General features: G+C 45.6%; 1 protein-coding gene across 1 annotated transcript; it reads left to right on the forward strand.

Annotated features, from left to right (window-relative positions):
- The first annotated feature begins 2,455 nt into the window (after positions 1-2,455).
- On the forward strand, positions 2,456-3,545 carry LOC123093306 (transcription repressor OFP8). The gene has a single exon (XM_044515232.1). It carries the CDS (start codon positions 2,557-2,559, stop codon positions 3,235-3,237), a length of 681 nt encoding a protein of 226 aa, XP_044371167.1. The 5' UTR covers positions 2,456-2,556; the 3' UTR covers positions 3,238-3,545.
- Positions 3,546-12,172: the final 8,627 nt, after the last annotated feature.

Here is a 12,172-nt window from a genome sequence, read left to right on the forward strand (position 1 = left end):
ATAGAAGAAGCGCCCAAAAGGCTTGCACGAGCATTATATATAAATGTCACATCCAAGAAGCCATCATCATATTTGAAGCAGTGGCATCACGGGCTGTTTGGATGAAGCCCACGCCAGCCCCGCCGAAGCTGGGCACGCCAATTATTTGGCAAGGGAATCAGCCACCCCAGTTTCACCATCGTGTTGGCGCAGAATCTGAACTACACATCCAAAATATTGGCGTGGAAGAAAAGATTGGGCCACTATCCAAACGTGAGCCAAGGCTCTCAGTCAGCGACAAAAAATTTGAAGGACAACTCTAGCCACAATCCAACACCCCCTAAAGGACGTGTGGATTTGCCATGCTTTCTTTGGTATGCTTGGTTTTCACAACAATATCAATGTGTTCCAGTATTCTTTGTTGTTCAAGAGACTTTTGTGATGGGGATGCTTGAGAGTGCAACTACACCGTCAACGGGCACAAGTATTAGAAGGGGTAATTACTTTGCTGATGATATCTATCTTTAATGGACGCCGTTTGTGAAGGTTATATCCAAGCCCCGAGATAACGAGCAATCTTGCTTTGCACAATTGCAAGAAGGTACTTGGAAGGATGTGGAGATGGCACTTGGAGTGAACCAAGCTGGTCGAAGTATTGTTTGTGGAGTTGTAATGACGTGGGAACCAAACACATTTGTCTCGCAACTGATGTCATGTTGTGTAGTATTGCACAACATTGATTGTGAAGGATGAGTGTGAAGGGGCAGCCTGCATGCATGATTTTGAGGAGTCCGGAGTACAGGTTCTCCTTCCGGAACAAGATACAGCACATGATGTGAATTTTTTAGAGATACACCCGACTTTAAGATCAAACATGTGCACGTGCAACTACTCAATGAAGCATGTGTGAATTTACCCCGCCAATCATTGTATTTCATGTTTGAATTATGCACTCCAAGTGAATTTTATGTTTGATTTTTGTATTTTTTTCCTCTATCAATAAATATTGTTTATGTGTGATATGCATTACTAAAACGCATCCGCGTATAAATAGAGGCAAGATTTATCCATTATGATTGTAGATGCGGAATCATCCCCAATCAGAAGACCGCTCATGATGGCTTGCAACATTGGGCCGTACCGCCCAACTGCGATACGCACGCAAATCTTTGATGCTTTTGCAATGAACCGGAGCGCGCGTAGGATTTGGCTAAGAACGACGCGTCCTTTTGACCACCTCTGAAACCGTCCACTTTGCCACGCGGCAGACTCCATCGATCATGTCTGAATGAGCTAACCTATTTTTGTCCCAGTACCATAATCCAACCATGTCACGTTATCAGTAGAGTACTCGAGTGCGTACCTCATCTCCCGTCTCACAGCAGCCGCAGCACTGTATTGCTGACCAGTCGCCGCATTGCGCAATGATCAGCTCATGGTGCGCGTGTGAATCGTATCCGGCTCTCTCCATCTTTGACTGTACCGAAACAGATACGGAGAGGGGAATAGCTACAACAGAGATCCTTGGTGAAAGTTAGGGGGCAATCTTACTTCGAGAAAGAACCAAAGTTAACGAGCAACCCGATGTTGCTGCTGCCTGCTGCTGCTGCATTGGATCATCATGGTTCATAAAAAGCCGGACAATCTCACCCTTTTGATCATGAGTTGCACGTCCTGATCACGGTACACTATGCATGCGCACGCAGTAACGATCCAGTGCGTATAGTAAGAAATTTCTTACTCGCGGAGAAAAACAAATGTTTTCTTGAATGCATTTTTTTTTTGAAAGGCTTGATTGAAGGTACTGTAACCAGTAAATACTAGTAGCTCAGCTAGCGTCGTGTCCTCACTTGCGTGCCGAGATAGTCAACTCAGAGCAGGCTTTTATATTCGTACACGTACTATTCCCCCCTCGTCTGCTCGTCACCTCTGCCCGGCCAGAATTTATTTACCTCTGTAAGGCTGGTCATAGTGGGGAGTAACTTAGACTAGTAACATACATATGTTACTAGTCTATGTTACTACCTTCATAGTGGATAGTGTCATAGGTGTGGTAACATAGTTGCCTTCATTTATTACTTTGTAGACTCATTATGCATTGGAAACCGCTATGTGATGGTAACATATTATGTTACTCTATTTGCCTCTCTCCTCATTAACTACTTGCCACATCACCATTTTTGCTTATGTGGCATCTATGTTACTACCTATGTTACTCCCACTATGACCAGCCTAATAAGAGGTGGTACCTCGACGCGTCAAATCACAGCAACCATCGATGGATGGGTGCGTGCGTGCGTGCATGCACGCACACGTACCTGCAACACGTACCGCCCGAACGATCGATTCGCTCGCTTTACTGCACCACCATGATTCGAACTTATGCACGCTACCAAGCTAGCTAGAGCTAGCTGCTCGCGGTGATCATGGCGTGCACGCCCCCTTTACTCCCTATTTAAGCCGCTCGGTCTCTTGCGAGGAGCTCCGGTGACATATACTATACCCCGTGTCCGTGTGTGCGTGCGCGTCCACTTCTCCAAGAACTCACTCGTGTAGTGTAGCCGAGCCACGATCACCATGCCCTCACCTGGTAGCTTCAGTCGGCGTAGCGGCGACAGTTTCCTGCTGCCCCGGCCGCCGCCGGTGACGGACGTGGGCTGCGGGTGCCGCACGCCGAGGCTTCTCAGCTCCATCTACTCGTCGCTCATGTCCCGGGCGCGCGGAGGAGGAGGCCGTGGCACCAAGCCCAAGTCGCCGCATGCGTCGTCCACGTCCACCGCCACCGCCTTCACCTCCAGCACCGCGGGCGCCACCACCGCCACCACGGTCTCGTCCCTGGACGACTCGTGGGGCCTGGCGACCTATGCCACCAACACGCTCTACGAGGACGACCCGGGGGCGAGGCGCCAGCGGCGGAGGACGGGGACGAGGAGGCACAGGAGGCAGAGGAACCACGCTAGCAGCAGAAGGCCGGAGAGGGGCGTCGCGATGATGGCGCGCGGGGAGGAGGAGGAGGAGGAGGCTGCGGTGGCGGTGGAGGTGGAGTCGGCGACGCCGTACGAGGACTTCCGGGAGTCCATGGTGGCCATGGTGGTGGAGAAGGAGATGTACGCGTGGGAGGACCTCAACGCGCTGCTCCACGGGTTCCTCTCGCTCAACTCGCCGCGCAACCACCCGCTCATCCTCCACGCCTTCGCCGACCTCTGGGCGCCGCGCGGCGGCCTCTTCTGCCCTCCGTCCCCGTGCCTAGGCCTCTAGAGCGGAGGCTGCGCGCCGTCATGCGCCACCTAGCTAGCTATACTCCATTAGCGCTGGCATATATAGCCGTAGATCTAGCTTAGGCTCTCGGTGGGTCATACACTCATACTACTGCATTACTTATCTTGTACTGTAGTTGTCGTCGTCGTCCTCGTCGTTGTTGTACCTGCTACTACTCTGCTACTCCGTAGTCCTCTAGAGCTAATGCTCAACGGACTGCGTACTAATCTTTTTGTAATGATGCGTGCGTGCGTGCGCAAGACAAAATAAAGTATGCGACACGATGGCACGTCCGTCTTTCCTATGAACTCTGTTCGTCTCTGTAGAGCTCTTCCTTTTTCAGAGTTGGCGATTTCATTTAAGCAATGGCGGGGACCATATGACTTTTTTTGGGCGACCGAATATCTCGCATTCAGAGCATCTCTAACAAACGCGCTAAAAAAGTTTTGAAGTGCTAAAATACTGTTTTTGCATGTGGGAGGTTTACCAGACGCATAAAAACACGGCGCCGAACTCGGCGGCCCCACATGCAGCAGCCCGCGCGCACAAGCTGTAGCCCCAAATTTACAGCACCGCAGCCCATGTGCGCTAAATTTACAGCTCCATTTTTATGCTGCTCTATTTTACAGTTTCTGCTGGAGCGCTGTTTTTGGTCTTGCGCGAGCTATATAGGCATTTCCAACGCGCGACTTATATATCGCGTTTGATGGACATGCTCTCAACCAGACAAAAGAACACCCTTGAAGCATGCGTCAGTTGAGCTGGCCCAGCGCGGGAAACAACAGCCTCATTTTCTGTTTATTTTTCACATTTTTTGTTTTTGCTGTTTGCTTTATTTTTTATACTTCCAAATATTCTAAGTAAATATATTATAAAAATAACCCTACATAAAACATTAGAAAAATGTTGGCCAAGCATTTAAAAAATGTAAAATGTGTATAGAGAAAATGTTTACCACGTATACAAAAAATGTATTAAAAAAGCTTGTGTATGAAACAGTTTGATCATGTATTTTAAAAAAAGTTAATCAAGCATTTCAAAAAATGTTGAACAAGTGTTTGAAAAATGTTAAACAAGCATTCGGGAAATGTTAAACGTGTGTAAAAAATGTTGACCACGTATTAATAAAATGATGAAAAAAATCGATCATGTTTTTATTTGAAAAACATATTCAACAAGGATTTGAAATTTTTATTCGAACATTTCAAAAATATTAAATCTATAGAGAAAAATGTTGACCATGTATTAAAAAATTGTGAAACTTTTTGATCATGTATATAAAAATGTTTATCAAGCATTTTTATTAATAATAAACTAGTATTTAAAAAATATTATTCAAGCATTTGTTAAATATGTTCAGAAAAATGTTGATCATGTGTTTAAAAAATGTTAAAATTGCACTAAAAATGTTAATTAACCATTTTAAAAATGTTAAATGTGCATACAAGATGTTGACCATACATCAGAAAATGTCAATATTCTATTTAAAAAATTTAATCAAGCATTTGAAAATGTTTATAGAAATAAAAATGTACTAAAAATGTTAAATTGGCATTGGTAAATGTAAAGCGTGTATTAGAAAAAATGTTTTTGACATATAAAAAAACGTACAATGAAACTAAAAGAAAAAAAGAACCAAATAAATGAAAACCAAAAAAGAAACAAAATAAATCAAAGAAAGTAGAAAATGAAAAATAAAACCAAAGAAACAAAAGCAAAAAGAATAACAAACAGTGAAAATTGATAAAGAAACATATAGTAAAAAAAGTTGAAAACCAAGAAATAAAGAAAGAAAGAAAGAAGGAAGGAAAATGAGTAAGAGAATAAAACCGATAAAAACAATGAGAGAAACAAATGAAAAACGAAAATAAAAAACAAAATGCCTGAGAAGAAAAAGGAAAACAAAAAAACAAAAGAAAACGTAAAAAAACCCGGAGAAAACCCAACTAAAAAGAAATATAAAAATATAGGGAAAACAGGGATACCAGAAAAAAAACAGAAACCTGGGCCATTTTACGTCAAGTAGAACGCGCCGTGTGTCTTCATCATCATCCTGAAGCTGGCTAGCTCTGCTGCAAATCGTCCAGGAGAACAAGGTTGGAATCACCCCTACGCTCGTTTTTCTACAGTGTTTTCTTTAAAATGCGAGAGTGGGCCGGACCGTTACTGTAGACTCTTGCTGCGAGAGTTGTTTCGGCCTCGCTTAGAGCGAGATATAGCACTTGCGGTTTTTTAGGGGTTGTGGAACATCTGAGCTATGTTCTTCATGTGGGCAAGCCTTCTTTCCAGGCCAATATATGTGCCTTGGATTCACCGATGTCACTAACTTGCTTGGAGATTGCAGTTTAGATGCACTCGAGGTATTTCAGTGGGCCAACTTGACTCTATTTCATTCGTACGCAATTAAGGCTATCTCTCGTAAAACAAAGGACCACTACGAATGTGATGTCAAATTTTGTACCATGGCAAATCAAAGGTTTTTACGGGAAATTATGTTCCCGAGGTTGTGCTTGCAAAGTAAGTTTGCCATCATCATGCAATATAAATTGCCATGGAAAACTTGAAATTTGCCATGCCTAAAACTATGACATTGTTTTTTAGTGATTTTCAAAATAAATTAAGGCTTTCTCTGGAGTGTTTGATAAGTTCTTCATTTGCCAACTGGTATGGTTTACGGACTAGAGTGTGTCAATGCGATCATTGATGTTTTCAAATACGCAATGAGTAAATTAGAAAGCTCAAAACAATCCCGAGTAGAGTCTTTGTTTAGTTTGTGCTGAGAAATAATATATTGATCACCAACAATTTTTAAAGAGAAGAAGGTGGGTGGGAACTAAGTGTTTGTTTTGTGATGAAAGGGAGACCTCGAATCACATGTTTTTGCACTGTGCCAAGGCAAGTTCTGGCTGAAATATAGCGAGGTGTGTGTTTCACGTGGATATGAATATATGCCTTCAATATTAAGTTGGTGCATGATTTTTAGGGAACCATGAGGGATTTCTCTCTACTGAACTTTTGTAATTTTTTATAGTTCATAGAAAGAGCTACAAACAACATAAAAGGGAATTGGCACAAAAAGCAGGGGGAATAAAATAGTCAACGAAAAGCCTCTGGCTAATCTTCAAATTTGGACTTTTCCCTTTGTTGGCTCTATGAATGAGAAGAATGACTTCCTTCTTGAAAGTTTCTGCAAGAGTAGAGGCTTGGGGAATAGACTTAAAGATATAATCATTACTATTTATCAAAATGGCCCAAGCGACAAGAATAATGACCCTTAGATCAAAGCTGGCTTTCAGAAAACCATTTAAAGTATTTATCTAGTTCTAAAGTGAGTCTTGCAAAGGTGTCCAATGAGGACACAAGTATTGCCAACAAGCAATGACAAAAGGGCATTGGAAGAATTGTTGGTCTCTTGTTTTAATGGAAAATCTTCCACAAAGCACACATGTGTATTCAGGCTAGTGGAAGTTCTTTCTCTACATCATCTCTCTTGTGTTTAGTCGATCATGCAACTAAAGTCACAAGAGATTTTGTGTTTTTTGGGATAGTAAGTTTGCCTATCCACCTTAATGCAAAGATATCATCATGGGCTGCTAACATATTTTTGTACATATAAGAGCAACAATAACCAAATGATATTTGGTGCCACATCCAAATGTCAGGTTGAGTGGCAGAAATACAATGCATGATTAACTGGTCCAAAAGTGTCAATTCTATAGAAAGAGGAAGGTGGAACAAATATGGAGAGTGATCCTACCAGACAATGTGCAATACAATAGGTCTTGCAATAGAAAATAAAATAGGTGATGCCATGTTTCATGAAGAGGGGTGTTTTCCATTTGTCTCTTTAGAATAAAGCAAAGCTATCATTCCTCACTTGACATGAGACAATGTGTGTGAACTTAGGCAGTATGTTAGGGAAATCTCTCCACTGGAAAGACCGATCAACATTTTGACCACGAGCTAGTCGATGTTGATAATAAGAACCACAAATCAAGTTGACCCATGGGATGTCCTTTTTTTAATGAACTTGAAAATGTTTTATCATCACCAAGGCATCATTTTTCGTCTCCAAATTGATTATGCCAAGGCCCTCCTAATCCCTTTGTCTATAAACTACTCTAATTCCCAAGCAACAAGAGGTGTTTTCCCCTTTGGATTCTTGCTTCTCCAGAAGCAATACCTATGAAGCTTGTCAAATTCCCAAGGGGTCATGTACAATTACAGACAACTCATTATCACGGTAGACAGAGATGAAAATTAAGACAACATTAACCATTGTGATTCAACACCATGCCCAAGGAAATCAGAGCAAACACTCAATCTACATTTACCACTCTGGATCAAAGGCAATAAATGTTCCATTCTAGGTTTTGTTAAACATAGGGGCATACCAAGGTATTGTAAAAGGGAAAGATCATTTCCGACACTGTATAATAGTGGTGAATGGACAAACATCATCTTACGTGATGCTAATGGGCATAAGGATGTATTGTTGGAAGTTCCCTTTCAGGACAGGTACATGGGTTTTAGATGGTTAGATGTAGAAGCAACTTAGTTGCAAGTGGTGTGGTTTAGTGAGATATTCGGGGCACGAGTCTGCATCCAAAATCTAGGTCGTTAACACTGAATCAATTGGTTGATGCCTAGTTTTGCGGTAGGGTAAACTTATATTTGATCAAACTCAAATTGTAGTCCTCATCTTATGTAATTTTCATCTATGAAACTTAGGTGTAGCTCAGATGAACTAGATTATCAGTCAAGTTTGATAAGTACAAGGTTCCGTTTTCACCTATTGCTACGACCACATGTAGAGATCTTGATGTTTTATGTATACTTGTGGCTAGGATTGTTTGCCAAATTTTTACCTGAGTTTAGATTCAACTTGTCATGTGTGATTCATGTTTTACGGTCTATATGGAAAGCCAAAAATGTAGTCTGCTTTCAAGATATAAACCCTTCTATAATTATGCCAGTGTAATATCTCAGCTTGCATACTAGTTGTCTCCGTGAGCCACATTTTATTTTGTATGTAAGGATTGTATATGTGCAATAAGATATGAAGTCGGCGATGATATTTCCTTCAAAAGCGCTTCGTGGGAAGTTGGACTATAAACGACAGCACTTACCAAATTTAGGGATCATCCCATGCATATTACTTATGATTTTGCTAAACATTAATTAGGTAATTAAAATTTCCTTTTGATTCAAACAATTTTATGGGGAGGAGACAACCAAGCGCGAGAGTATCACAACCCCGATCTTGAACCGGGCACGCGGTTGGCCGCGTCGTGTCCTAAGAGGGCTCGGCGGGGTCTCACTGGAGACAAGGATGACATGACTCACCATGGCGTCACTGGCATAGGAGAGCATGCGGATTCACATATTGGAGATGGGGCCTTTTTCGTTTTGACCGCCGCTCAGATTACGCAGTGGCTGAGCAGAGCAAGGCATCACTATTAGAGGGAAGAGATCGACTAGAGAAGGAGATGGAAGCAGCATGAGGAAGAAGAAGAACAAATCCTATCAATAGGAGTAAGAAGATGGTCGGCAATGCAACGACCCAGGTGGAATTGACTGGTTGCTCAGAAAGTTTCAGGCTTATGTTCCCTAGGCACTCCCGTTGAGGGCTCCTTTGATTCAAAGGATTTTCATAGGAAATTTGAAGGACTATAATCCTTAGGAAATTTTTGTATGTTGGTTATTTGATTCATATGATTGAATCCTATAAGTTTCCAAAGATTTTTTTGGTACTACTTCCCATATGATTTCTAGCATCCACGTAAAACCTCTTTGAAAGAATCATTTGCTTTTCCTGTGATGCAATCAAGCAATCCAAAATCTTGTAGGATTAAGATGAGCACGACATTCCAATCATATGTTTTTTCTATTCCTACTTTTTTTAGAATTATGCAAGTCATAGAGGCCCTTAGAACATCTAGGGCCCGAATTCGCAAATTCGCCCCCCTAAACATCCGCGGACGTGCCTGGGCGCGACCGCTAACAATGCTGGACGGCCCCTCATATGGCCTGTCGGGCAGCCAGACTCCTCAAATCCATGAATTCCATGCACATGGATCATATAGCATAAATTCAGCACAATTCAACAGCCTAACAAATGCAACAAAGAAAAATAAATCATAGTCCAACAATCCAGACATGCCAAAATAAAATTCAAGTCTGAGCCACGGCTGCCCAACGTGATGGATCACGCGCCGAACGCCATCTATATCGCCTACTCTGTCGAGGCCATATGTGCCGCCTCCTCTGCCGCCATTAATTTCGTGTCTGCTGTTGTCATCGCCTCCTCGTACTCCCTACCTTTGTTGATCTTTTTCTTCTTACCTACAAGTCACTTCTTTTCTTGCTCATCCAAGAAACTTGCGTCATCCAATATTATCCTCGAATCCTTCATGTCTTGAGCAAATTGCAACTTCTCCTTCTCAATCTCTATTAACCCAAAAGTTCGAGCCTTCTCGAGCTCCCATATGAGATACGACTCTCTCTTCTCCAACTCTTTCTTCTCCCTCTAGGGCGGCGGATGGGACTGGCAGCGCGGATCAGGGAGGAAGGGTGGATGACGGACATGACTCAGACACAAGAACATGACGCTGGATTTGGTGGACTTGATTATTTTGGTGCAATTAGAGGTGGTTTTGGCATGTTTGGTCCGACGTAGCGGGGACGCGTCAGGGCCTCCTCATATCCACCCTAAATATGGGCTGAAATACGAGGGGTGCCAGTCAGCTCGGACGTATAATGCCGATACGAGAAGGTTGAAAGAAAACAAAAGGGGGGATACCTCGCTAGTACAACCATCAGAGATACCTCGCCCCCGCGTCGCCCTCCCTGGCGACATAGGGGAAACTACATCCGCCGCTGTCGGGTAACCCCTCCTCCGTCGCCCCCGCTGTGACCCCACCGGAGGGCCGACCGGTGAAGCCACGCCACGCCCCAGGATGGCAGCGGCGGGGCGAATCCATTCCGCCCTAGCCCCTGCCTCCCCCAGCACGCGCTTCCCCGCCCCTAGATCCGCCACCGCCGCATGTCTCCACCCCGCCCGTTTCCGCTGCGCTGCCGCCGGGGGCCGACCAGCTTGGCCGGGCCGCTCCTCGGGAAGACGGCGGCGGGACGGATCCGCCCCTGCGCCCGCTCCCCTCACCCCCCTCACCCCACGTGTCACTGCTCCTGCGCGGGCGCTCCCCTCCTAGCTGCTGCACTCTGCTGGTCCGGCGACGGCCGCCGTGTGCCAGCCTCGGCCACAGGGCGCCATCCCGAGCAGTTCTCCCTCCTCCTCCATGCGTGGCCCAGCTGCTGGTGCTGCTGCCCTTGGATTGTGCACGGGATCTGCGGCCGGTCGCAAGGGTATCCGTCGCATGCCCTCCTGCTAGCGGCCCCCTCGCCACCGGCGGCCCATCCTATCCCCTGAGCCACGGCGACGGCTCTCGCGGTGGTGACAAGTATACAGTGCTAGTGGTGGTCTCGAAGCCCTCATGGCGCCTGCTTGCTGGCGCTGCTCCGGCCCCGACGACCTTGGACCCGCATCCCTTTCGGAGTCCATGGCTGCTGGCGTCCTCTGCCAGGCGGCTCTGGCCTTTGTGACCCAGCAGGTGCGTTCCTTCTAGCTTGCCTGGCTCCCTGGTGTCCTGATGACTATGGCCACGGTAGCCAGGATCTGCGTCCCTTCAGTCCTTGCTTGCCGGCGTTGCCTATCGCCGTCGGCTTACCCCCTCGTGGCTTGCTTCGCGCACGCCCTACCTTGTGTGCCTCAAAGTCTTCGCTTTTGCCAGATCCAATGCTCGTGGGTTCGGAGGCGGTGCCACCCTCCAACGGCAGTTGTAGCCCCGTCAACCCCCTTCGGACATGGTGACGCCGACCGGCATTTGCTTCCACATCTTTGTTTCCAGATACAGTGGCTATGGGATTGCTCAGCCTCAGGCCAGGGAGAAACCCCTGCTCGGCTTGCCGATGTTGGCAGCGGCGGTGTCTGCGGATGCTGTTTCCTTCTTGGAGGTGTTGTCAAGGCCCTCGGCTGCACCCCTCTTCGAGCTCAAGTGACACCCTAGGTCTGGTTCCTCCGGATCGGATGGTGACGGCGTCTCGACATCGTCCTCCTTCTTGAAGGCACCATCTTGCTACTCACGGTGTCATCAGTTTTGGTTCTCGAGATGTTGATGCTCTAGTTGGTCCGGCGTTGCCATTCTTGGTTCGGGTTTGGTTGGTTTAGCTGTGATGTGTCCCCTCCTCGGGTCGACCATCTCTTTTCTTTCTGCTCCGGGTGCCATCTTCACGCCTGTTTGTGTTCGTGTCATGTGTTGTATCCCTATCTGTACTCATTCTATTTATTCTATCAATGCAATGATACACAAGCTTTGCGTGTTCGAGAAAAAAATACGAGAAGGTCGTCTGGGTCGGACTTTTTTGACCGGTCAATGACCAGGCCTTCCCACCCGGATGTATAGGGTTGAGGAACCCGATGGTAGATGCTCTTAGGCCAACTCCAGCGCACGACCCCAAATGGACGTCCGTTTTGCCCAGATTCTGTCCGTTTGGGTAGGTCAATGGGGTCGTGTCCGGGCCATTTCTCGGATGCAGTGGCCGTGCGCCCAACGCGCGGCCGCATCCCGGCCGCATCCTGGCCGCGTACGTTTTTCTTTGCAAGCACGTATCTTTTTTCATCATTGATTTTTGGTACATGGAAATACATCACCAAATTTTGACTAGAAAGGTAAGACCAAAGAAAACAAGAACCACAAGAATACATTTTAGAAGATATCCAACTTCCATAACTGCTCCTGTAAGTTGGATTAGTGCATTCTCGATGCATTCATTGTTGATCTGCAGAGGCTCGATCTTGCATGCTTCTTTCTTCTTCGAGTGTAAATAAGTAGACGTTGCTTCCTCGCATCTAGTCTCATGTCTAGCCTCTATTCTA

This window comes from Triticum aestivum, chromosome 1B (assembly GCF_018294505.1).
Source record: "Triticum aestivum cultivar Chinese Spring chromosome 1B, IWGSC CS RefSeq v2.1, whole genome shotgun sequence".
Lineage (NCBI taxonomy): Eukaryota > Viridiplantae > Streptophyta > Magnoliopsida > Poales > Poaceae > Triticum > Triticum aestivum.